Genomic DNA, 25758 nt, shown 5'->3' on the forward strand with positions numbered 1-25758 from the left:
AATTACCATCCCATCCTCAATTCATGTTCACATTGCAAATATTAGGCCTTAATTAAAAATAACTAATCTTTGTTACCATCCACTGGTAGGAAAAACCTAGATTTAGTCATATGGAGTAGCACAGCAGAATTAAGAGAAAATTATATCCTATAGTCTGAAATCTTTAATTCTCAAGAACAGTCATCCCCCCCCAAATATGATCCTATCACAGTTTGCAAACTCGAAACCTGAAAAGTAGTGTTCACTTTAAAAAAAATTCGTTAGAAACAGCTTATTACACAAGTTATTCCTCTGCAGCATTCCAAATGCTACACTGCATCCTTGTGCTTGTACATGAGATGCAAAATCGGAAACTGATTTGAAACTGATTTCAGCAAGATGACAAGAAACTATAGTTAATTTTCTTTGTAAAAAAGTTGTAAAAAATCGTTGAAAAAACTATTCAAAATAGTTAAAATTTTGAATTTGGGTTTATTTTAAAAAAAGTGATTAAGAGGAAAGAAATTGGGTTTTAAACATTCTGTACTGAACTGAAGAGCAGGAATTAAAAGTAGAGGATTCCTGGGGAGAAAGGGGGGAGGAGGATTACATAATTCCATAGTCCCTGCCATATCAATTGGATTTAATGTGCTGCTATAGGATACTGGGGCCTACAACAGATTAGAAGTTTCAACTCCTAGTGCAGTGGTTCTCAAACTGTGGGTTGGGACCCCAAAGTGGATCACAACCTTGTTTTAATAGGGTTGCCAGGGCTGTTAAATTTGCTGGGGCCTGAGACTGAAGCCAAAGTCCAAGCCCCACCACCCAGGGCTGAAGCCCTCAGGCTTCTGCACCCCCTAGGGTCGGGGGGTGAGGGGGGCACGCCTCAGGCTTCGGTCCCCCTTCCTAGGTTCTCAAAGTAATTTTTGTTGTCAGAAGGGGGTCGCGGTGCAATGAAGTTTGAGAAACCCTGCTCTAGTGACTTCAATGTCCCTTTGAAAAGGCAATTTTTTGTTTGGAGCAGCTTTCCTATTTCTCAGTGCTTACACAGGTTTTAAGTGGTAACATATTTAAAGTAATCAGTTTGCCCATAAAACATGCAATTAAGTTTTCACTCTGACTAAAAGCAATTCTTCAGTTTAAGAAGAGAGACTTGCACTGAGCTATAAACAATTGCCCTGTGCTTGAGCTGCCAGGTACTCACCGAGTTGGGGTAGTTCAGATAGCAGATCTGACAAGGCATGTCCTGGGCTGATGACCTTGTGTTCATCTGACGTGTTCGAGACTTTTTACTTGGGTTAATTACATGACACTCAGCAAAAAGCTTCTCCAGGTTGCCATCAAAATACCTGCATGATGCACACAGGAAGGGGATGAGAATGTAACCACCACACTTAAAAATATGAACAGAAATAAAACAGGCAATAATTATCTAATAATTCTTTCATTTCAAAGAATGTAGACCCTAATTTTCGATGAATTAAAGAATTTTGCTTGTACCAGAGGACAATTTCAATTCAAATTCTGTGTTAGTGTCTTTGATCAGGTTGTGCTTTTGAGTAAATTGTACTAAATTCAGTTATGTCTCAGAGTTTCAGGAAAAAACTGTTCAAAGCCTTATTACTTTTAAAAAGAATAGGTCCAGACAATAACCCTTCATTTGAACACGGGTTGGGACTGTACTATAAAGACTTAGGAAACTAGCAAATGTATAACTTAAAGGAGATTTGGAGTCCTGAGTCCATTTCCCATGGAAACGTATGGGTGTGTCACAGGGCACTGCCAAGTCCTCGTGTGCATTCCAGCCAAGTTAGTACACAAATCTGAGGGAGATGAAGACCAAGCATATGTTTAACCTTCACTTCCTATAATAAGGTAAAACTTAGATTGTGTGATTATGAATTTGAGTGACAACTAGGTATTGCCTGAATTGGGAAACAGGAACAAAGGCATCCTTCAATAAAATTGCATAGGACAATTTGATTCATGTCCAGTAAAGTAGAAGTGATGATGTGTTTTGGAGTCAAAACGCTGGTTAGGTTTTCTGACAGTCACCTATTTAAAAAAGCAAGCTGTTTTTTTAAAATTGATATTGTATAGGGCAATGAGAATGAGACAGGCAAACAAGTTGACAGGACAATCTGATTAGAGTGCTTCACTCCCACAGACAGCAGTTTCCATCCTCACAGCTGGAAGACTAATCGGCAATTAGCGTAGAAAGCCACAGATGAAACCACAGAGAAAGTCCGAGTGTATATTCCAGTGCCCTTTGATCAAAAGAAGCTTAAGTTAAAGGTGGAACAGGAAGAGTTCTTCATACAATTCAATTTCTTTACACTAGTTTGTAACACCCTTGGAGCCTTTTACGCCAGGTAAATAGACTGAGACAGAGGAAAGGTTATCTGGTTTATTTTGTCTGTGAGCTCCAGCCTCATCCACAGGACAGCTCCAGAACAGTAATCATGTCCTTATTCAAAGGCACAGGCCTTACTCAGACAAGAAAACAAAAAAGAGACCAAGGCCAGGTCTACACTACACATTTACCTCAGTGTAACTACGTTGCTCGGGGAGGTGAAAACACACACCCTGAGTAACAGTTATACTGACCTTAAACCCCACCTGCCCCGTGTAGACAACGCTACGTCAGCAGAAGAGCTTCTCCAATTGACATACCTACCGCCTTTTGTGGAGGTGGAGTTAAGCTAATGGGAGAGTTGTCTCCCGTTGGCTTAGACAGCCTTCACCATAAGCGCTGCAGCCACCCTGATGCAAGTTTGTAACGTAGATCTGCCCCAAGCATGTAACTTCTCTTTAGCTTTTATTGCCAAAATCCATCCCAAGGTCTCAGGCAGAGTTTGTACGCTCCATTTCCCTGCATCACTGACCTAACCTGCCATTCAGGTTTGCAGCAAGTAAAGAAACTGTGGGTAGAGCCAGTAGAAAAATATCAAACCTGTCAAAGTTATTTGTTTGCCAAACTCCGATAAATGTTCTGACCAGTGCTAGTTATGAATTAGGCAAAGGTTTTCTTTTCCTATTTTAGGATTGTACTGCAATTTAAATTTTCCAGATAAATATTAGATGTTTAATACCACTGTGGAAGTTACTGTGCTTACTTCTGATGGCAGATTGCAGCACCCTACTCTGTCACAGTATCACCATCAGATCAACTCAGGGAAGCTGAGAGCTACTGACATAATAAAGCAAGTGCATCTGGCTCAGAATTTAGAATCCCCTGTGCAATTCACTGCCTTCAGAGGGTTTCCCTAAGTGAAACTGGCCCTGTAATTAGAACTTGCAAACAATTCTGGGGCACAAGAAGCAGAATTCTTCCTAAAAAATTCTACAGGGAGCTAAGTTTGAGACAAATGTTGAAAGTCTCTCAAGCCTTCAAATCAGTACTGTGACAAATGAACTATGGCATTTATATAGCCCCCCATTATTCTACTATCAGAATGCCTTACAGTCTAATTATTTTATTCTCCTAACACCTCTGAGGTATGGATAAAAGAGGCACAAACACTAAGTAAGTTGCCTGTGATGGACCAGGAAATGAACTAGGTCTCCCAAGTTGTAGGTCAGCACCCTAACAACTACACCCTCTTTCCTCTCTAAATTATTCCTGGGGGAATTCTGTGCCACTGCACAATTTCGCCAAAATTAACATGCATGCAGAATTTCCTTTCCCCCACAGAAATGGGCCGCAGTGCTACTAACCGCCACTGGACTTGGCAGAGCGCAGCTGGTACATAGAAGACACTGCTGGGGGAAGGGAGAAGGAGCAAGAGGGTTCCTGGCAGCTGCAGTTCCCAGCATGCCCTGAGGGAAAAAGAGGACGGTGTGCAGGAAAATCAGCGCAAGCCTGGGACCGAGCATCAAGCTATTTCTCCTTCTAGATCCTTGGACTCTGGGAGCATGGGGGAATGGGTGTAAGTATCTGGGCTAGGGGTCCCTATGGTTGGGCTTTGGAGAGGAGGGGGTTCAGGTGTATTGGCTGGGGGGGCCCACAGGTGGGCTCTGGGGGGGGAGGTTGTGGGTATCTGGCCCCCCAACTGGGCTCGGATGCGGGGGGGGAGGTTGTGGGTATCTGGCCCCCCAACTGGGCTCGGATGCGGGGGGGGAAGAAGGCAGAGAAACAGGAACTGGGTTGTCAGAGGTTTCTTTAACTCTCTACTCCTGGGGGAATTTGTGTGTGTCTGTACTGTTAGACAGACAGACATACTTGCTGACAGGTATTTGGAAATAAATTACTAAAATAATTGAAACTGGCATGATGATGATGACGACATATAACATTTGCAGAATTTTAAAGTATTGTGCGCAGATTTTTATTTTTGGCGCAGAATGTCCCCCAGGAGTATCTAATCCATCAACATTCTAACATGAAGTGTTTTATTAGCTAAGTGGTGTCCCAAGCAGAGAGGCTTCCGTGCTCGGGACAGGTTAAAATACACTAATAAAACAAAAGGAGAAAAAATTTTCCACGAGTGATTTTCAGTTTGCCATTATTCATTCTTCATCTTCATTTTCCACCCTGCTTCCCTTCTAAAAAAAGCACCACTTTACTACCAAGTCTCACAGCCACTGCTACCCGCCCCGCCTCCTCCATCACAAGGTGGCAAGTTGAAGAGCACTTTGGCAGAAGAGTTCAGGAAGATAATCATTCCCTTCTCTGTGAATTACAGAGCAGCAAGAGGATTTGACTTTGAAAACACATCAAAACATCACAAGTTCTTCCATGAGGCTGTGGCAGTTCCAGGTGACTCACCAAGCCAGACAGATGAACTCATTTCATTGCAAATGGCTCAACATGGGGGAACAAGAAGGGCAATTTGTTGTGACAGCTCTTCCTCCCCCCAAAAAGTTAGACAGTTAAATCTAACCCAGGTGGCGACTGCCCTAAAGTTACCATCATCCGATAACTTTCAGAGTAGCAGCCGTGTTAGTCTGTATCCGCAAAAAGAAAAGGAGGACTTGTGGCACCTTAGAGACTAACAAATCGGATAGTGATTCAGTAGAACTGGATTTGATTGGCTTAATTCTATTCCCAGCAGACATTTGTCCATGTAGCTAGGTGTGTGGAGAACCAGTCCTGGTTAAAGAAAGTCTTTAAAAACTACATTATTTGATTTGCCCCAAATCAAGGCACCAGAATGCTGGTCTCTAGTGGGAACTACAAAGCCTCCTCTCACTGGGCAGTCCAAGGTTCTTACTGCAAAGAAACAGCCTTCTCACACAAAAGCCTTCTCACGACAGCCGGAAGAGTAACTAGCTAACCTCTCCTTCCTGTCAGGTGGGGCTAATGCTGCTTCAATTGTTCTAGAGCCCAGGAGTTTTCAGCAATTCTCCTCGAGCTGTACATGTATTAAAAGGCTTTACACGCCAAATTAAAAGCCTATTAATGCTTTGTAAATGAAATTCTATTCTCTACCACCATTAAGGGTAAGAATTCTGCTTCTTGTGCGCCAGAAGCATTTGCAATTTCTAATTACAAAGAAAGGATGTAAAATGAGAATCAAAATTGATTCAATGAGCCCAAAAGGGATGTCAAAACATTCACAAAGGAAGAGATACTAAGGACATGATCAAACTTCTTATGGTATAATCATAGAACTGGAAGGGACCTCAAGAGGTCATCTAGTCCAGTCCCTTGCACTCAAGTATTATCTAGACCAGAGGTGGGCAACCTACGGCCCGCGGGCCACATCGGGCCCGTCCTGCCCGGCCCAGCCCCTGAGCTCCTGGCCCAGAAAGCTGTCCCCCACCCCCGCAGTCACGCTGCTATGCTCTGGGCAGCAGGGCTGCAGAGGCTGGCCTGACCCGGTATGGTATGTGGCAGAGCTGCCTGTCCTGGTGCAGCTGCGCTGCCAGCCACCAGTGCTCCAGGCAGCGTGTTAAGGGGGCAGGGAGCAGGGCGGGGGGGGGGGGGGGGGGGGGGGGAAGGTGTCAGGGAATGGTGGGTTGAATGGGGGCAGGGGTCCCGGGGTGGGCAGTCAGGAAGGGGAGGGATTGGATGGGGCAACGGCGGGGGGGGGGTCCAGGGGACCAAGAGTGGAGGGGTGGATAGAGCAGGGGTCCCCAGGGGGCCATCAGGGAACGGGGGGATTGGATGGGGCAGAAGTCCCAGGGGGGCTGTCGGGGTGAGAAGTGGGGGGGGGGTCAGATGGGGGGCAGGGGCAGACCATGCCTGGCTGTTTGGGGAGGCACAGCCTCCCCTAACCGGCCCTCCATACAATTTCAGAAACCCTATGCAGCCCTCAGGCCAAAAAGTTTGCCCGCCTCTGATCTACACCATCCCTGACAGGTGTTTGTCCAACTCTCTCTTAAAAATCCCCAATGATGGAGATTCCACAACCTCCTAGGCAATTTATTCCAGTGCTTAACCACTCTGACAGTTAGGAATTTTTTCCTAATATCCAACCTAAACAGCCCTTGCTGCAATTTAAACCCATTGCTTTTTGTCCTATCCTCAGAGGTTAAGAACAATAATTTTTCTCCCTCCTCCTTGTAACAACCTTTTATGTTCTTGAAAACTGTTCAGAAAACTAAGTCAGAAGCATCCTCTTAGGGCTCATTTATTCCATGTCCCCAGTGTAGTATCACCTATAACAATACAATACAATACAGCTAAGCTATTTTCTCAGCGTGTAGAGTACCTGAGGCAAACTACAGAGGACCCTACCTACAAGCTGGTCATAAATGTTGCAGCAAGGACTCTGATTTGTAGCACTGTGGTGCCACAGATTCAGGTAAATTTAAGAATGGAGTTTTAATGAATTACACTTGTGTGAGATGGCGTTCCAGCAGTGGTGTTGGAGAACGGACTTTTGATCCCTGGGGAAGCGTTGAAGATATTTTAGGGATCTGTCCCCTCACAAGAAGGTGTTGAGGCTTTTAGGAGTGGGATGGGGATGTCTCTCTCCCCCACTCTCCTTTAAGGGCAGGCTGGAGACCTGAACTTCTAGTTTCCCCATCCCAACAGCCAACTGCTACCCCACTATTCCAATCTCAATATCCACCATTGCACCCAACAAATGAGCATATTAATTTGGCATTACTCCACACCAGTCAGCAATTTAAATCATGCTGAAATTTCAAATGTCATTAGGGTTATGAGTTAACATACCATTAAGATAATGGGGCCAATTCACACCTGTTACAGCAGCCGTTTGCAGCAGTTTGCAGACTCAGATAAACACAGCGTAGGCATTAGAGCTCAATGTAAAATTTCTGAATTCTGCAGGAAGTGGTAAATTTGGGAACAGAATAGATTGGGCCTTGGCACAGTTCTTTGATGTTAGTTGAGAGACCACACAACTTGTAATTCTCTTCAAATATAGTAAAGATATGGAGCCAAAAAATCTAGAATGCATTAATAAATAAACTCATTGCATACCCATTATATTTGTTTATTTTATCAACGTCAAGTCAACTAGCAAGTCAAGTGTAAAAGTATTAGGCAGGCCAAAAGAATTCAAAGAGCAACTAGCGAAAGACAAAAAACAGCAAAAAAAATTTCATGTACATCAGAAGCAGGAAGCTTACCAAATAATCAGTGGGGCCACTGGACAATCAAGGTGCTAAAGGAACACACAAAGAAGCCTAGGCCCTTGTGGAGAAATTAAATGAATACTTTGCATCCATCTTCACTACAAAGGAAGTGAGGAAGATTCCCACACCTATGCCTTTCTTTTTAGGTGACAAATCAGAGGAACTGTCCCAGATTGAGATTCTGGAACAAACTCAAATTATACAAAAAAAAAGGAGTACTTGTGGCACCTTAGAGACTAACCAGTTTATTTGAGCATGAGCTTTCGTGAGCTACAGCTCACTTCATCGGATGCATAGCTATGCATCCGATGAAGTGAGCTGTAGCTCACGAAAGCTCATGCTCAAATAAACTGGTTAGTCTCTAAGGTGCCACAAGTACTCCTTTTCTTTTTACGAATACAGACTAACACGGCTGTTACTCTGAAACCTGTCAAATTATACAGTAATAAGTCACCAGGACCAAATGGTATTCACCTGAGTTCTGAAGGAACTCAGATATGAAACTGCAGAACTACTAACTGTGGTATAAAGAAAAGGAGTACTTGTGGCACCTTAGAGACTAACAGATTTATTTGAGCATAAGCTTTCGTGAGCTACAGCTCACTTCATCGGATGTGATGAAACTGTGGTCTGTAACCTATCACTTTAATCAGCCTCTGTACCAGATGATGGGTGGATAGTTTATATGACACTGAATTAAAACAAAAAAGGGCTCCAGAGACTCTCATGGCAATTCAGGCCAGTAAACCTAACTTCAGTACCATGCAAATTGGCTGAAACTATGGTAAAGAACAGAATTATCAGACACATAGATGAACATGTTTTATGAACCCAGTTATACTTTGGGCCTTCACATCCCCCGACAATAAGTTCAACAGCTTCATACAACATGCAGTGAAGTAGTACTTTATGTTGGTTTTAAATCTGCTGCCTATTAATTTCACTGGGTGACCCCTGTTTCTTGTGTTATGTGAAGGGGTAAATAACACTTCCTTATTCACTTTCTCCACATCATTTATGATTTGATAGACCTATCATCTTCTCCCTTAATATTCTCTTTTTCCAAGATGAACAGTCCCAGTTCTTTTTAATCTCTCCTCATATGGAAGCTGTTCCGTACCCTCAGTCATTTTTGTTGCCCTTCTCTGCATCTTTTCCATTTCTAATATCTTTTTTTGAGATGGGGCGACCAGAAATGCACACAGTAGTCGAGGTGTGTGCGTACCATGGATTATATTTTCTGTATTATACATCCCTTTCCTAATTGTTCCTAAGATTGTTAGCTTTTTTCCACTGCTGCTGCACATTGAATGGATGTTTTCAGAGAACTAGCCACAATGACTCTAAGATCTCTTTCTTGAATGGTAACAGCTAATTTAGACCCCATCAATATTCCCAACTAGATTTACAACGCAGATTATTTTGCATTTATCGACACTGAATTTCATCTGCCATTTTGTTGCCCAGCCACCCAGTTTTGTGAGATCCCATTGTAATTTTTCGCAGTCCCTGGGGGACATCACTGTTTAACCTCTCTCCACTGTGAAAATGGACCATTCATTCCTACCTTTTGTTTCCTAGCCTTTAATGAGTTACTGATCAATTAGAGAACCTTCCCGCTTATCCCATGAATCCTTACTTTGCTTAACAGCCTTTGGTGAGAGACCTTGTCAACGGCTTTCTGAAAGTCCAAGTACACTATATCCACTGGCTCAGCCTTGTCCACATGTTTGTTGACATCTTCAAAGAATTCTAATAGATTGGTGAGGCATGATTTCCATTTACAAAAGCCGTGCTGACTCTTCCCCACCCACCCCCCAACATATCATGTTCATATATGTGTCTGATAATTTTGTTCTTTACCATAGTTTCAACCAATTTGCCTGCTACTGAAGTTAGGTTTACTGACCCATAATTGTCATGAGAGTTCCTGGAACTTTAAAAAAAAATCTGTCATATTAACTATCCTCCCATCATCTGGTACAGAGGCTGATTAAAGTGGTAGGTTACATACCACAGTTAGTAGTTCTGTTATTCCATATTTGAGTTCTTTCAGAACTCAGTAACTGTTCAATTGATCACTTCGTTCCAAAACCTCAAGCTGGGATGGCTTCCTCAGATTTGTCACCTAAAAAGAATGGCTCAGCTGTGAGAATCTCCCTCACATCTTCTTCAGTGAAGACTAGTGCAGATAGTTCATTTAGCTTCTCTGCAATAACCTTGTATTCCTTGAGTGCTCCTTTAGTACCTCGATTGTTCAGTGGCCCCACTAATTGTTTGGCAGGCTTCCTGCTTCTGATGTACTTAACATTTCTGCTGTTAGTTTTTGTTTCTTTTGCTAGTTGCTCTTTGAATTCTCTTTTGGCCTGCCTAATTACATTTTTATACTCGACTTGCCAGAATTTATGCTTCTTAATATTCTCCTCAGTGGGATCTGACTTTTAATGGATATCTGTCTCTAACTACCTCTTTTACTCTGTTTAGTCGTAGTGGCATTTTTGGCCCTCTGTTTTTATTACTATTATTATTTGGGATATACATTAAGTTTGAGCCTCTATTATGGTATTTTAAAAATGTTTCTATGCCACTGGCAGGCATTTCACTCTTGTAACCATTCCCTTTCTGTTCAACTTTCTTCATTTTTGTGTAGGTTCCTTTAAGGGAAACATTATTGGGTGGGTTTCACAGGTATTTCCCCCCCCCCCACAAGGATATAAAATTTAATTTCATTATGATCACTAGGGTTAAGACTTGGCACAGGGATTTTTTATTAAAATTCACAGCCCTGCAGCCTGAGCCCCGCCACCCGGGGATGATGTGGAAGTCAGAGGTTTGTTGAAGTCATGGATTCCATCACCTTCGTGACCAAATTAAATCCTTAATTATTACTGAACAGTTCTGTTATATTCACCTCTTGGACCAGATCCTGTGTGCCATTTAGAATTCAATCATGAATTGCCTCTCCCCTTGTGGATTCCAGGACTAGCTAGTCCAAGAAGTAGTCATTAATGGTGTCTAGAAATTTTATCTCTGTATCCCATCTCGAAGTGACATGTTCCCAGTCAATATGGGGATAATTGAAAACCCCCACCCTATTATTACTGGGGTTTCAGTTTTCGTAGCCTCTCTAATCTACTTTAGCTTTTCACAGTCACCGTCACCATTCTGGTCATGTGGTTCATACTATATTCCTACTGCTGTACTATTATTCAAGTATGGAATTTCTATTCATAGAGATTCAATGGTACAGTTTGATATATTTAAAGGTTATTATTATATTTGACTTTTCTTTCATATATAGTGCCACTCCTCCAGCAGTATGACCTACTCTGTCATTTGTATATGTTTTGTACCTTGGTATTACTGTGTCCCATTGATCATCATCTTTTCACCACTAGCCACTACTTTTCACCTGCGGTTGTCTTCCTCCTCTAACTGGCAAATTAGTAACAATTTTAGAGCAACTATTTCCCCTCCCTCCTTCCTTTCAATTTTTGCCAACAGCAGTTACTACACAGTTACAACGTGAAAAATTTAAAAATGATCCTCAACATGTCATACTACACTAAAGGTTGGGGATAAAGCTCACTCAGACACACAAGTAAACTGGAATTCCTTGGCAAATTTCAGAGCAGATTTGGAAGTACTGAGATACCTCCCAGTACAAGTCACATGTTCAACTTTCTTCAAATCAGTTTCAAGCATTTTGGTAATACATGATCCTCAAAAAAAAGGGTCAGGGATTTAGCACTGCCAAAAGGAGCCTACCGGAGTCAAAATCATGCACTGCTGGGATTGACAGAAGGGAGATTCTGTAGGCCAGACTTTGCTCTGACAGTTGTGCACCCCATTAGTTTCAGAGGATTTGGGTGAGTAACTAACTACCCCTTTAATTGGAGCTTTGTAAACAATTCTGATGCACAAGTAGTACAGTTCAAGCTCACTCTCAGCTATGCTGGATCTGGAAGGCTCAAAATAAATGAAATTTTTATTCCACCTATTTCCTGCTGCAAGACTTTTAGCCACATCATTTTGAAGAAACTGATGTGACTATTTAAATACTCTTGGATGCTGCGTGAAGAGAATTACAGAAATATGCAAACACACAATGAAGATGTATGACATGGCAATTAGTTACAAGGATTTGGTAAAAGGAAAAGGAGTACTTGTGGCACCTTAGAGACTAAACCAATTTATTTGAGCATAAGCTTTCGTGAGCTACAGCTCACTTCATCGGATGCATACTGTGGAAAATGCAGATGATGAAAAAATGGGTGTTTATCACTACAAAAGGATTTGGTAGACAGTTTGGATATCCAGGTCAGCGTTTTTGAAAACCACATTTTCCTAGTACAGGATTACTGTATTTGAGTCTCTCTCTCTCTGGAAAGTGACTATGTAAAAATAGCACCTGCTTACTGAAAGAGATCTGCTCCCTGTACGCATTCAGTGATATCTATTTATTTTAATGACATTTTTGCTTGTTGGAGAAACGTAACTAGAACAGAAGATGTCAATCCCAGAAGAACAGCACAATTTACATTCTACTGTAAATAGCAACGTATCAGACAAATTTGCATGAAAGACCTTCAGGCTAGGGCATTTAGTCATTTCTCAAGCTCTGAAAATCTGAGTAGAAACAGTCTGACATGAAGTAGTAACTTGAGTCCTATGTAATGTCTCCAATTGAGTGTTTCTTACAAAGTTGTAATGCTGTTTATTACAATGTTGTATTTTAAGTTTTTGCATTAACAACTATCAGAGCCAGATTCCTGTGCAATGGAATTATATGAATTCTAATTTGGGTAAGCGTCCACAAATATAGTAAATGAATTCCCACTTATGAGTATGTAGGATATCAGCTATCCAGCACTGAATCAGGGTTTTAATATCTAGTTTTAGAACTAGAGAATTTAAATCATGTCCATTCTTCACACTTGATAGAATTATGCTCACTGGGGAGTACACGCATTAGGGAGTCCATCTTTTAACTAAGACATTCTTGTTGCCCGTCTAGTCTATATGAGGTTCAAGGACACTACTAGGAAAAACTATTTTATATTAAGAAAAACTACTTCACTAGGAGGGTGGTGAAGCACTAGAATGGGTTACCTCGGGAGGTGGTGGAATCTGCATCCTTAGAGGTTTTTAAGGCACAGCTTGACAAAGCCCTGGCTGGGATGATTTAGTTGGGGTTGGTCCTGCTTTGAGCAGGGGGTTGGACCAGATGCCGACCTGATGTCTCTTCCAACCCTAATCTTCTAGGAATCTATGATCCCCTTAGTAACAAGGCTCACTCTCAGAACTCACATGCTATTAAGCAACTTCCCTGATTTAATGGGACTTATTAGCAGATGATAGCGTGAATGCATTTTCAAGTTCCCGTTTCAACTAATCTTTAGTAAACAGTCATTCTGATCACAATTACACATGACAAATTTTACATTCAAAAGGTATTTTCTTCCATGTAACAAAATTCTGTACTTACACTGGAGATCCGAGTACCGTAAAAGCTTTTTTAACCGGCATGCTGGGGGAACGGGGCAGTACCAGTAAATTAAAAATGCTGGTTAACTCAGAGGGAGGGGTTTTGAGTGTGGGAGAGGTGCGGGGCAGGGGCATGGGAGGGGCTGTGGGAAACAGGCTCTGGGAGGAAGTTTGGATCTGAGATGGGCCTTGAGGCGTAGGCTCAGGGTGCCAGATTGGAGGGAGGGAGGGGTTGCTCACCTTCGGTGGCTCCCCACCCCTGCTGCTCCTGGTGGAGCAGGCTGCCTCCGTCTGCAGACGCTGCCCACCACAGCTCCCATTGGCCGTGGTCAGCGCTCGGGGAGGGGGAGGAGGGGGGGCAGCGTGCCTGCAGAGCCGCCTGGCCGCACCTCCGCCAGCAACAGCAGGGACAGGAAGCTGCTTGCAGGGAGCTGCCAGAGGTGAGTACCCTCCCCCCCCAATCTGGCATCCCAAGCCACTCCTGTGCCCCAACCCCCTATCCCCTCCCAAACCCAAACTCCCTCCCAGAGCATGCCCCGCAGCCCCTCCTATGCCTCAGCCCCCTGCCAGTCCCACACCAACCGGACTTTCAGTGCAGATCAGAAATGCCGGTTTATAGAGTTTGCCGGTTGGTGAAGTGCCAGATAAAAGAGGTTTTACTGTAATATGGAAACATGCTAGAGGCATTTGGAAAATTATCTCAATGGGTATTAGTTGTTCCAGCAGACAGTTGTTTTTTGTTTTGGGGTTTTTTTTTTAGTTTTTTTTAAATGACACAGATTTCAAGTGATTAAGGGGGAGAGAGTAGGTGCCCACTACCAATGACTTTCAAAAGGAATTAAGTGCCTGTCATGTGTGCCTTTGACAATCTTATAACATTCCCAGATAACAGCTGTATTAATATGAAGTTAAAATTCAGAGTATCAATAATTGGAAGTAAAATGCATTACATGGACGCTGGAATTACCTCCAAAACAAATATTACAAATCCAAGAATTCCTTGTTAACGTTAAGCTTCAAAGACATTAAAACATTTTAAAGGTTTGAAATCTAGAAAAATTAGATCTACATACTCCTGAAAATCTCAATAGTTGATGCAAGGTTATAGGAGGAGATCGTGGCCGCAACTGCTATCTGCTGCGTGCAGAGTACAGTAAACATGCAATGCCACAGCTTATCTATTACATACAGCCAACACATCTTTCACTGAGTCAACTATGCCTGCCCCCAGAGGCTCCTTACTTTTATGGGCCAGAAGACTAGGGTTCTGACGCAGTCACCTATGAACCACTCTAAAAGATCAACCATCAAGCCACCCAGATTTCCGCTTTCTTTGGGCGCTGTGGGTAAGGAGTTAATACATTATCCCTTCCCTCAGCCCAACCTGACTTTTCTGCAACCAAGAATGGGGGGATGCAGGAGATCCCATCTGGGTGCCCCTACAGCCACGTCACTTTCCTTGGATATCTTACCAGAGGACACAACAGGACACCCCGTTCCCCGACCCATTCTGTGCAATTTCAGATATTTACCCGTTTGCCAGAGGCTCTGGAAATTCAAGCTGTTGGACACCTTGGAATTCAAGGAAAGGGCACAAGTGCCTTACTGATTAAGATAAATCAGAGCGGGCAATGGGCCTGTGGGCTATCCCATAGGTTGTCAAACAGGTCCAAGCAGATTGCAACCATCTTCCTTTTTTTAAATGGTTAGATGGAGGACCCTAACACTTTGTTGTAACATGAAGCTTTAATACTGAAGAGGTTGAAACTCATTGTCTTAATCATATTTTGATTTCTACAGTGGCAAACCAAGGCAACCATTTCTATAAAGTGTCAAAGCAAGGATTTGAATACTACAGTCAGCCTTCCTGGAAGCCCTTAACGGACTCAGTTGTGTTAAGGACTATGGCTCTGTAGAAGTACATGCCGATGACCTTTATAGGCGTGATGTATTCTCATGTATTGTCACAATATTTGGGTTGCAAACATAATAGGGGCATTTATGTTTAAAGTACTTTCATTGGAATTTGTAAATCTCATGGAAGCACTTCCACTGGAACTAGGTATTTTAAAAGCTCATCTTTACAAAAATCTGGGCCAAATTTGACAGCGCTATCATTAATACATACCGTAGAATCTCTGAGGGCAGCTTCCACAAACCCATTAAACTAACTAGATTTTTCTGCTGGACACTAGATTGGCCTTTGACAGAGAACTGAAGAAAATCCAAACAATTCATTCTTCTTTCATTGTCATGACTCAAAACTCCTGGTATGAGGCACTAACTGGCACTGATGCTAAGTCTACTGTCACCACACTATTTGCTACTATGCTTTGGGGTTAAATAAAGAATGAAGTACTGAATCACACAGATCGTTTTCTGCTGGAGGAAAAAATATCACTAGCGTTTGCCTTCACTGCAACAGATGGCTTGAGTTACTACATTCAAGCTAGCCTAGCCTAGCTAGCTCAAGTGAGAGCAGACACTAAAAAAATACCACTAGAACTACACAGAGTGATCGGGTTAGCAGATGAGCTGTTGCATCCCATTGCATTACTAACTTGAGCATCAGCAGCACTCAACTTCAACCCACCCTCCAATTGACCAGATAGCTCGTGCTTTCAGCTCCAGCTAACTCAAGCAAGAGATGTGTGTGTATGAACAGGAGGAGGCTAGCAGCACCACTGAAGTTAAAGACAAGCCTTAAGATAATGGACCTACATTCCCTATCCTGGGAAAAGACCATGTTCGTTGCTGGTGATGTATAAGGACAAAACTGAGCCCGACTTTCACATCCCAGCTGAGTTCATATAGTGGGTAAACAGTGATTCTTCCTTGTCAACCACAAGCTTTTGCCATAAAAATCATTGAGACATGAACATAGCACCCCACACAATACCATTTTAACAGTCATTTTCAGACTAGTGCTCAGCTTGAAGACTAAGTAACAAGTATACCCTTTTTCAGTATTCAAAGAATAGATGTCAGGTCAGTGACTAGAAAGATATGAAAAGTCATGAAAAGTTCACTTAATAAACTTCACACATGTACAGGAGGACTAACTCAGGCTGACCATTAAAACTTTGAAGAGAGGTTGAGCCAAGGGCTGGAAGGAAGAGGGTTTAGGATCCTGAGAGCTGGTGTCTGGTAGTCTTGATCCCATGCCAACTCATCTTCAGAAGTAGAAATATTAGAAAACAATAAAACTAAACATACTACTCCATAAGCTGAAGACTACCACATCTGATCATGGAAAGTAAACATTTAGAAGACACTTCAATGGAAAAATCCTAGATTCATCTTTCTGATATGCTCAGCAGTGAAGGGATTCAGATGCCACGGCTATGAGCTGCTACATAAGAGTAAATTATGGAAGGTAGCAAAACTTCAGTTCCAAGCACATTTCTGTCTTTTCCAAAAATATACACCCTTATTCTCTATATGATATTTTCCTGTCACAAACTAACTGGTAACGTTTATGCATTCAGAGGCATGTTCAAGCTTTGGGGAAATTTAAGCACCAGCATCCTGCCAACTGCAGTGACAATAGCATAAATCATTGAGATCTAGAGGGAAATAGCGATATTTGAGCATTTTTTATTCTCCTGGAGTTGTGCAGCATGTTGGGCATCAAATGTTAACTGCTGCTATCTAATATTACTTCCATGCAAGCCTCAATCCTCCAGCGATCCTTTCCAAACACAAATTTTGCTTTCAGACACACAGAGGACAATGGATAAAACTGTTTCTCGACTAAATGTCTTGCTAATACCACTATACAGAATCTGCTCTGAGTATAAGAGAAACTCACAGACCATGATTTGGACTCTACATAATGCCACACCAGAAGTGTCATCACAAAGGTATAAAAATTAACCTGTTCAATATAAAATGTGCATGACAACTGCAAAATATGCCAAGGGAGAGAGAGCTCTCCATGTTCTGAGAAAAGACTATATCATGATAGCTTTCACCCATGTTACTGACTTCTTATAATTTAAGAGGAAGTGTTTTATACCAGTGAAGGAAGGCAACAGGATATGTGGGTACTCAGTATCTATGAAAAAAATCAAGCTTCTTATTTATGCGCTTTATATTAGGCACCCAATTTTGATAATATTAAGAACCAGTAAGTGCTACAAACATTGTTCTGTCTGACGCCCCAACACTGCAGAGGGGGATGTTTAAGTGGACAGTGTGCGGTCAAAAGTTACTTTCTTTAAAAAAAGGTATAGTGCTAAGGAAACGTTTTAACAATTTATTTTCCGTTTGTTGGCTGACTTCTGGATTCCGCTCTCCTCAGACAAGGAAAACGCTAGTCATTTTCAGTATCACCTACACTAGCACAATGCCAAGTTAACACTTGCCAGAGAATATTTAAGCTAAACAAGACTTTAAAATATGCATTTGGTTTTGTAAGACTACCATATCTATCCATATCTATATTAAGTAGGTGGCCACATTCTTTTAAATAGAAACCGCTCACTGAAATAGAAGGATAAGAGCAGAAGATGGGTTCTGGGACTCTGGGCTCATTTCCAGCTCTGCCACCAACTCACTGAGGCAGAATTAAATTTAAACCCCTGAATGCTCAAATGACTATCTCCTCACCACTATAATTATACAACAGCAGCTCAAGTCATCAGAAGTGCTCAAGCTAGTCCCTTGGTATAAAAAGAGGTGTTCAGCTGGGTGTTCTCTATGAAAAATGAACACAAACTTTCTCGCAACCACCCACTCCTTGGTTTCACACATCTGAGCTTCAGGGGAGTGCTACAAAGCTTTGCTGTGGGCTTTTCTGGGAAGAGAGGGTTGGCGGCATCAATAGTGGCTTGGGAGGAATTGTTTTAATACCCTTGCTGTAGTAGGAAATATTGTTAGCAAGCCGTTAATATTGTTTACTAGCATTGGCTGGCAAGGATCACTTTTACAGAGCTTGTTTTATGGTTATAGTTTTCAAATTTTGCAGAAAAACCTAGAGTTAAAATAAGCATTTTAACAATAAATGACATTACCCAAGGTTGATATTTACCCAAGGAGGTTGCAAGTATACATGTGTATTTAAAAGGTTTCTGTTGGGGTTTGTAAAATCCTCTTTAAAAAATGCCTAATTTAACAGCAATGTCCCCTTAAAAATCTCACTTGTGGTCTTCCTTTCTCAGACTGATGCTACTTTATACTGGCCAGTATACAGGTGCTAAGTGAGAAAGCCAAGAAAAAGGGTTGATGCTTAAGCAAGCATATTTAGGTGTTCCACTATTGCAAAGTGAAAACTCCAGGATGTCAGCCAGATTAGAATTTGACCTGGCTTAATTAAATACTCAACATGGGAAATTCAGACAAATAACACCGCAGAAAGAGACACCAGCTTTATGTAGAAGAATCCAAATGTTACTGCTTGCAGTCAGCAAGTTAAGTGACTTCAACATGAGTGCATTCTTCCAAAACAAAAAACCCTTCAGTTATTTTCAACATTAGCTCTCAAAATATTAAGACGTTTGAAAGTCAGGAATCTAGAAAGTTGTACCAGTAGTTCAGAAAACCTCAATGTCAAAACTTTGGGAATGGCTAAGGTTTTAATACCAGCCTTAACCTTTCCCCTTAGCCTTGACTACCATATATGATTCAGCTACTGTTACAGACCTCTACTATCCTGGAGCAAAGCTATATAAGAGCATCAAACTGCAAACCCACTCACTAATTAGCTAAAGTCAGACCCCTTTCATACCCCCATTATGGGCCACATGAGATCCTGCCTTATTCCATTATGTGGAATGGACATCCACCACCATCACTTCTCCAATTAACTGAACCTGTACTGATCAGTGACCACATGCTCCCAACACATACCAAAGAAATGGTTTCCACATGTACCCAATATAACAGGCCATGGATCACCCTATTACTACATATTCTAAACAGCTTCATAGGCCAGAGATCCCCCTGTAATCAATACAGTCCAGAAAAAGCAGTTATCCTACAAGACTCCATAGTACTGCAATGCACATGCACACACACTCTCTGCAGTTACATTTTTCTTGTCTGAATTAGTGGAGTTCTAACATCAGCAAGGAGGAGATAAGCGAGGCCATGGAGGTCAAGGTAAAGAACCACCACGGCCGTCTAACCAGTGTTTCTAGACTGATGTCCCTATGTTTAATCAACTTGTATAAGAACCCTGATTTTCTTGGCTCCCATATTCTTTTACAGAGACTATCATATTTGGCCGTGTTACCAATCTAGCTGCTGGAGTTAGGCTCAGAGGTTATACAGCAAAATACACCACCACAACAGAATCTAGCAAAGCACTCTTTCACTCCTGAAAACACAAAGATTTGTGTTTTCAGAAGAAACATTTTGTTCTGGCAACATTGACTAGAAATCAAAAAGGTGGCAGCAAAATACTTTTCCATAGAAAACCCAAGATTCAAACCACAACCCCAAAAGACAAGACAAAAAAATCAGTGTCCAGAAGATGAAAACAAGGCAGGCTAGCACATACACATATACTGATGCCCTGTATCAGTCAAGAGCAATTTAGTCACTGCAGGATTAATGCAGAGTTTATTTCTGGCCACCCAAGACTCAACATGTTAGACACAAAAAAAGATGAACAAGCAAGGATGACATGCAGAAGGCACCCAATCTAAGTATTTGCAAGATAACAGGAATGTGTTTGTGCTTGCTTCTCTTAGGGAAGAGGTCGGCAAACTTTTTGGCCTGAGGGCCACATAGGGGAATAGAAATTGTATGGTGGGCTATGAACACTCATGAAATTGGGGTTGGGGGTGGGGGCTTTGGTTGTGGGTGCGGGCTCTGGGGTGGGGCTGAGGAGTTTGGGGTGTAGGAGGGTGCTCTGGGCTGGGACCGAGGGTTTGGAGAGTGGGGGGGAGGAGAAATCAGGGCTGGGGCAGAGGGTTGGGGCGTGGGGAGAGGCTCAGGGGTGCAGGCTCCTAGTGGTGCTTTCCTCAAGCGGCTCCCAGAAACAGTGGCATGTCCCTTCTCCGGCTCCTACCTGGAGGCGCAGCTAGGCAGCTCTGCACACTGCCCCATCCGCAGGCACCCCCCTACTGTTCCCACTGGAGTGCTTAGGAGCCAGAGCGGGGCCATGGCATGGCTTCCAGGAGCCGCACGGTGCGGCCCCCGACCCAGCGCCCTGGCCAGAGCAGGGCCGCGTGGTGCAGCCCCTGACCCAGCTCTCCAGCCGGAGTGGGGCAAACTGCAGACCCCACTCCCCAGCAGGAGCTCACGGGCTGGCTTAAAATGGCAATAGTTTGCCCACCCCATTTTAGGGGCATTTGGAATCCTTGCAGAAATACAAAATTCCCAGAGCATATACACATGAAACTGGAAGGGAATTGGGGGATGGAAAAGTCAAGCAACAAATGCCCCCTCAAAAAAAGCAGGTATACTTCTCATGGGTATTTACTTTCCCCATTAGCTTCTGAAAATTAGCAGTGCTAAAACAATAGCTAGTGTGCACTGCTATGTAAAAAGGAAAAATTTCCTCTACCTCACATAACAGATTTTCCATACACGAAAATCTCCACTTTATCTCCACTTCTTATGGGTTTCAAGTGAAAAGTGTCTGTCTACCAAAAAGGTGGCTACTTACCTTTCCATCAGCTTCTCTTTATCCCAGTTGAAATGGCTAAGTAGTATTCTGGTGATAGTTGCCGGATTCTAGAGAAAGAGAAAACAAAATAATGTACAACAAACAGTAAACTCTTATCTCAGTCCATTGGTGATCAGGGACCTGAATAAGGCTCTTGACAAGCAAACATGGAGGCCAAGGATACTAAATGTTTATTGACAAGTTGTACTGTCCTCATTATCTCCACACTGGATGAACTATTAGTCCAAGTAGATAAGCACATTTGAAAAATTAAATAGGCTTAACATTTGTTTGAATAAAAGCATTTTTCGTAAGTGCTACCCTAAGAAATTCATTTAAGCAAAATGGAAAAAAAAACTGTTGTAGACTCAATGCTCCGTATAAGTCACCACAGCAGTTAACTTCATGTCTACTGCATATCACTAAAGAGACAAGGCAGGTGAGGTAGTATCTTTTATTGGATCAACTTCTGTTGGTGAAAGACAAGCTTACAAGCTACACAGAGCTCTTCTTCAGGTCTGGGAAAGGTACTCAAGAATCACAGCTAAATACAAGGTGGAACAAGGTGTTTAGCCTGAGGAGTTAACACATTCTAAGGAACCAATCAAGGTGAAGTGGCCTGTTAACACCCCTGCAAGTCACAGGACAAAAAAAATGGGGATAGTGGGTTACAGACTGTTGTAATAAGCCATACATCCAGTGTTGTTAAGACCATGATTTTTAGTATCTAGCAAAGTTTGAATTAAAGCTCCCAAGCTTGTCTTTTGAAGGCGGTGTGCAGGTTTCCTTTGACGATGAGGACTGAGAAGTTAGAGGTGGAGTGTGCAAAAATTGTTCACCCACAGATGAGACAGTATTTTTGTCTTTTAGCATTTTCCTGAGAGCGTTCATTTGAGAGCATAATGATTGTTTGATTTCACCCACGTAGTTATTGGAGCATTTAGTGCACTGTATGAGGTACACAACATGTTGTAATAGGCATGGGTAGGACCCAGGGATCTTAAAGTATGTTGTGGCAGGTATTGTTCATCACAGCAGTGGAGATACGTCTGCAGGCTTTGCATATATTATGGCAGGGTCTGGTATCACTTTGAGTTGGTAGGTCCTGATTTATGTGGAGCTTATTTCTGATGATGAACTTGGCAAGGTTGGAAGATAGTTTGAAGGCCAGAAGAGGGGTTTGGGAACCATTTCTTTAAGGATGTAGTCCCCATCACGTATGATTTGTAATTTAACGATACCCTACAGACCAGGATCCACCATCCACCAGGCGTCTGAAAGCATACCTTGGCTGTTACAGAAAGGACAAGACTCATTATCTTGTTACACTTCCCTTCTCACATGATCAACTCAGAGGGGGGAGGGATAGCTCAGTGGTTTGAGCATTGGCCTGCTAAACCCAGGGTTGTAAGCTCAATCCTTGAGGGGGCCATTTGGGACCTGGGGCAAAAATAGGGGGTTGGACTAAATGACCTCCTGAGGTCCCTTCCAACCCTGACATTCTATGATTCTATGACCATAGGTATATAAACTCACAACAACCCAATCATGTTTCTTCAGGAAGCTCTGGACAACACAGTTATGTTAACATCCCACAGATGTTTTCCGTTTAGTGCAAGCAAAATCAAAGTGGGTTAAGATCCATCACTCAGTGGATGGGAATGACAGGAAAAGCCTCTGAAGTGGTGCAAGTATTGAACAGATTGTAGATAATCACATAATTATGTCTAATATAACCATAAACATTTCCTGTAGTAACTAAACTGAATACTAAAATAGAGCCTGTTACAGGGTAAGTGCTTGCCCTCAGAGCATCTGTGTCAACACTGGCATTGTGCTGCACACCAGAGTCAACACAGCCTCTGTAAAGGGAAATCATGTCTCACCAATCTATTAGAATTCTTTGAGGCCTGTGAATAAATATAATCCAGTGGATATAGTGTACTTGGACTTTCAGAAAGCCTTGGACAAAGTCCTTTACCAAAGGCTCTTAAGCAAAGTAAGAAGTCATCAGATGAGAGGCAAGGTCCTCTCAGACCAGTAACTGGTTAAAAGCTAAGAAAGAAAGGGTAAGAATAAATGGTCAGTTTTCACAGTACAGAAATAGCAGGGTCCCCCAAGGATCTGTGCTGGGACCAGTGCTGTTCAACATATTCATAAATGATCTGGAAAAGGGGGTAAACAGTGAGCTGCCAACTTTGGCACATGACAGAATTACAAAGCATACTGCAAAGAGTTACAAAGGGATCTTCACAAAACTGGGTGACTAGGCAACAAAATGGCAGATGAAATTCAATGTTGATAAATGCAAAGTAATGCACATTGGAAAACAATTGCAAATATACATACAAAATGATGGGGTCTAAATTAGCTGGTACGAGTCAATATCTTGAAAAAAAAAATCATGTTTTCAGAGAACTATCCATCCACTCAATGTGCAGCAGCAGTCAAAAAGCCAACAGAACGTTAGGAACCATTAGGAAATATCATAATGCCACTATATAGATCAAAGTATGGGCATACCACGGATTACTGCATGAAGTTTTAGTTGCCCCATCTCAAAAAAAGATATTAGAATTGGAAAAGGTGCAGAGAAGGGCAACAAAAATGATGAGGGGTACAGAACATCTTCCATATGAGAGATTTAAAAGCCTGTGACTGTTCAGCTTGGAAAAGAGATGACTAAGGGGGATATGATAGAAGTCTACAAAACCATGACTGGTGTGAAGAAAGCTACTAAGGAAGTGTTATTTACCCCTTCACATAACACAAGAACCAGGGGTCACCCAACACAAGGAAGTATTTCTTCACACAATACAGTCAACCTGTCGAACTAGTTGCCAGGGGAAGTTGTGAAGGCCAAAAGTATAACTGCATTCAAAACACAATTTGATAAGTTCATGGAGGATAGATCCACAAACAGCTATTAGTGAAGATGGTCAGGGATGCAACCCCATGCTCTCCATGTCCCTAAACCCTGGACTGTCAGAAACCAGGACTGGATGATGGGATGGATCACTCAATAAATTGCTCTGGTCTGTTCATTCCCTCTGAAGCATCTAGCACTGGCCACTGTCAGAAGACAGGATACTGGGCTAGAGGGACCACTGACCTGACCCAGTATGGCCGTTCTATGTTCTCCCAGCAGCCCAGTGTGGAGCAGCTAATGTGCCCCTACCTTAGTTTCTCCTTGTGGGCTATCAAATTCAGTGAGACTTGTATACAGCTAGCGGTGCCCCTTCAGGGTCCAGTTTATTTAATCAAAGGCCAAACAGACATGCAATCAAGCCTTTACTCCCTGCATCCTGGGGGGAGTGAGAGTGGTGGAAAGTTACTATCAGTCAGTCTTCTCCACATGAGTCCTCTAGCCAGGTTCTTTACCACTAATGCCCTAAACCTGGGACCCTCTTCTGGAGTCAGGTCTCCTGCCGTCACCTTGGGAAGAGTTCCTTTTGTGGACTCAGGATCCTTGCAGAGGTCAAGCTGATGCAGCTCTTCTCTGGAGCAGCATGTAGTTCCCCAGCGATCTGGGCCTCTTGCTACTGCCTGGCAAGATCCTGTTGTTGGGACTAGGCTTTCCTAAGGCTTTGTCGCTTGTAGCCCTTTTGGAACCTGCTAACTGCAGGAGTACCCTTCCTAGGTTCCCTTTTTCTGATGAGCTCTCTAAGAAATCCCCTGAAAAGTTCCTTTTCCCAGGGCTTCCCCTCTGCATTGTGGGGATTTCTGACTGAACCCTTGTAAGCCTTTATTAGGCCCAGGTGTTCCTTAATGAGTTAAATGTTATCCAGTCACCTGGGTGGGTCTGGATTGGCTCATTCCCCTTAACAGAGCCCATGACAGAAAGACTGGTCCCTAATTCCCTTGAAAGGGCCACACCGGATTTGAGCTGATTTTACCGCCAGACTACCTAGGTCACAAGTTACAGTTTCAACACTTACAATCACTAAAACTTGTACTTTAGGAAAAAATCCCTTTCTATTTCAATAAGGCAGTATTTGTTTCAGTGTCTCAGGCAAGTCCTGCCAAGCATATAGGACAAATACCATATAGGGTTTCTCCAGCTAATCATCCCAGCACCATCACACATTAAAACAAAACACACTGATTTAAACAAAGAGAGTTAGCTTTGCCTTGCACTAGAATTCTAAGCAAATCTCCAACAAGAAAATATGTAGCTTTTTACAAATGTAATCTACGATATTTCTCGTTGCAGTGAATTTGCCAGAAGGATGCACAAGGAAGCAATATTTTCCTAAAGTATTTTTTCCCTACTAAGGTGTTAAGATGGTCTTAATTACCTTGAAGTGCTGTCTTCCCTCTGTTGCAGCAGCCCACCAGGCCCTTGAACCACTAAATTCACACTTCTGCAAGTTCCCATTAAGCACTTCAGAGATCAATTGGGCACAGCAGCAGTGGACTGGTAGGCCCTTTTTGTAATAAACTGTGTAGCACAGGAGGGAAAGCAGGAAGGACAGGGTGGATACAGAAACAGACATCTTAAGACCAGTGATTATGCTATTTTGAAGATCAGCAACAATTTTTAGTCAAATGGTTTGGATACAGATTGCACTTCGGTGAATATTTTTTGTTTGACTTGACATTTTACAGTATTTTGATAGACTGACAGATGAATTAGTTTCATTTCTGAATTCTGCTGTTTTCCCAGTGAAGTGATACTGCAGCTTTCTACATCAAATTCTGAGTCAGGGTCCCCAAGACATCTTCAGCAACGTAACCATAAAGAGAAACTAAAGGAAACTATTTTCCTCTCTTCCTTCGATGGTGGAAGACTTCAATGTCACAAAAGGGTATGCTACACCAGAATTATACCTGTGACACTGATGTCACAATATAGGTCCAGTAATTTGCAATGTGTTTGTGGTCAGGAAAGTGGCTCACTTCTAGAAGCCTGCGGGGGTTCAGTTTCCCTTAGCTACTTCACTACCAAATTAATTAAATGTGTAAGTCAAAGACTTGATAACATAGTTCCTATTTTTAAGAAAGGAAAAAAAAGCGATCCGGGTAACTACAGGACTGTTAGTTTGACATCTGTAGTATGCAAGGTCTTGGAAAAAATTCTGAAGGAGAAAGTAGTTAAGGACATTGAGGTCAATGGTAATTGGGAC

At 42.4% G+C, this 25758-nt stretch overlaps 1 protein-coding gene across 3 annotated transcripts in view; it reads right to left on the reverse strand.

Moving 5' to 3' along the window:
- The window catches only part of ARIH1 (ariadne RBR E3 ubiquitin protein ligase 1), a 121046-nt gene that overhangs the window by 56980 nt on the left and 38308 nt on the right, over positions 1-25758 (reverse strand). For all 3 annotated transcript variants that reach the window (XM_043524709.1, XM_037911209.2, XM_037911210.2), the window contains exons 2-3: positions 20633-20700; positions 1184-1328 (exon numbers count right to left, since the gene is read on the reverse strand). In XM_043524709.1, coding sequence (XP_043380644.1) covers positions 1184-1328; positions 20633-20700 — 213 coding nt within the window. The remainder of the gene's footprint in view (positions 1-1183; positions 1329-20632; positions 20701-25758) is intronic.

The sequence above is a fragment of the Chelonia mydas genome, chromosome 10 (genome assembly GCF_015237465.2).
Source record: "Chelonia mydas isolate rCheMyd1 chromosome 10, rCheMyd1.pri.v2, whole genome shotgun sequence".
Classification (NCBI taxonomy): Eukaryota; Metazoa; Chordata; order Testudines; family Cheloniidae; genus Chelonia; species Chelonia mydas.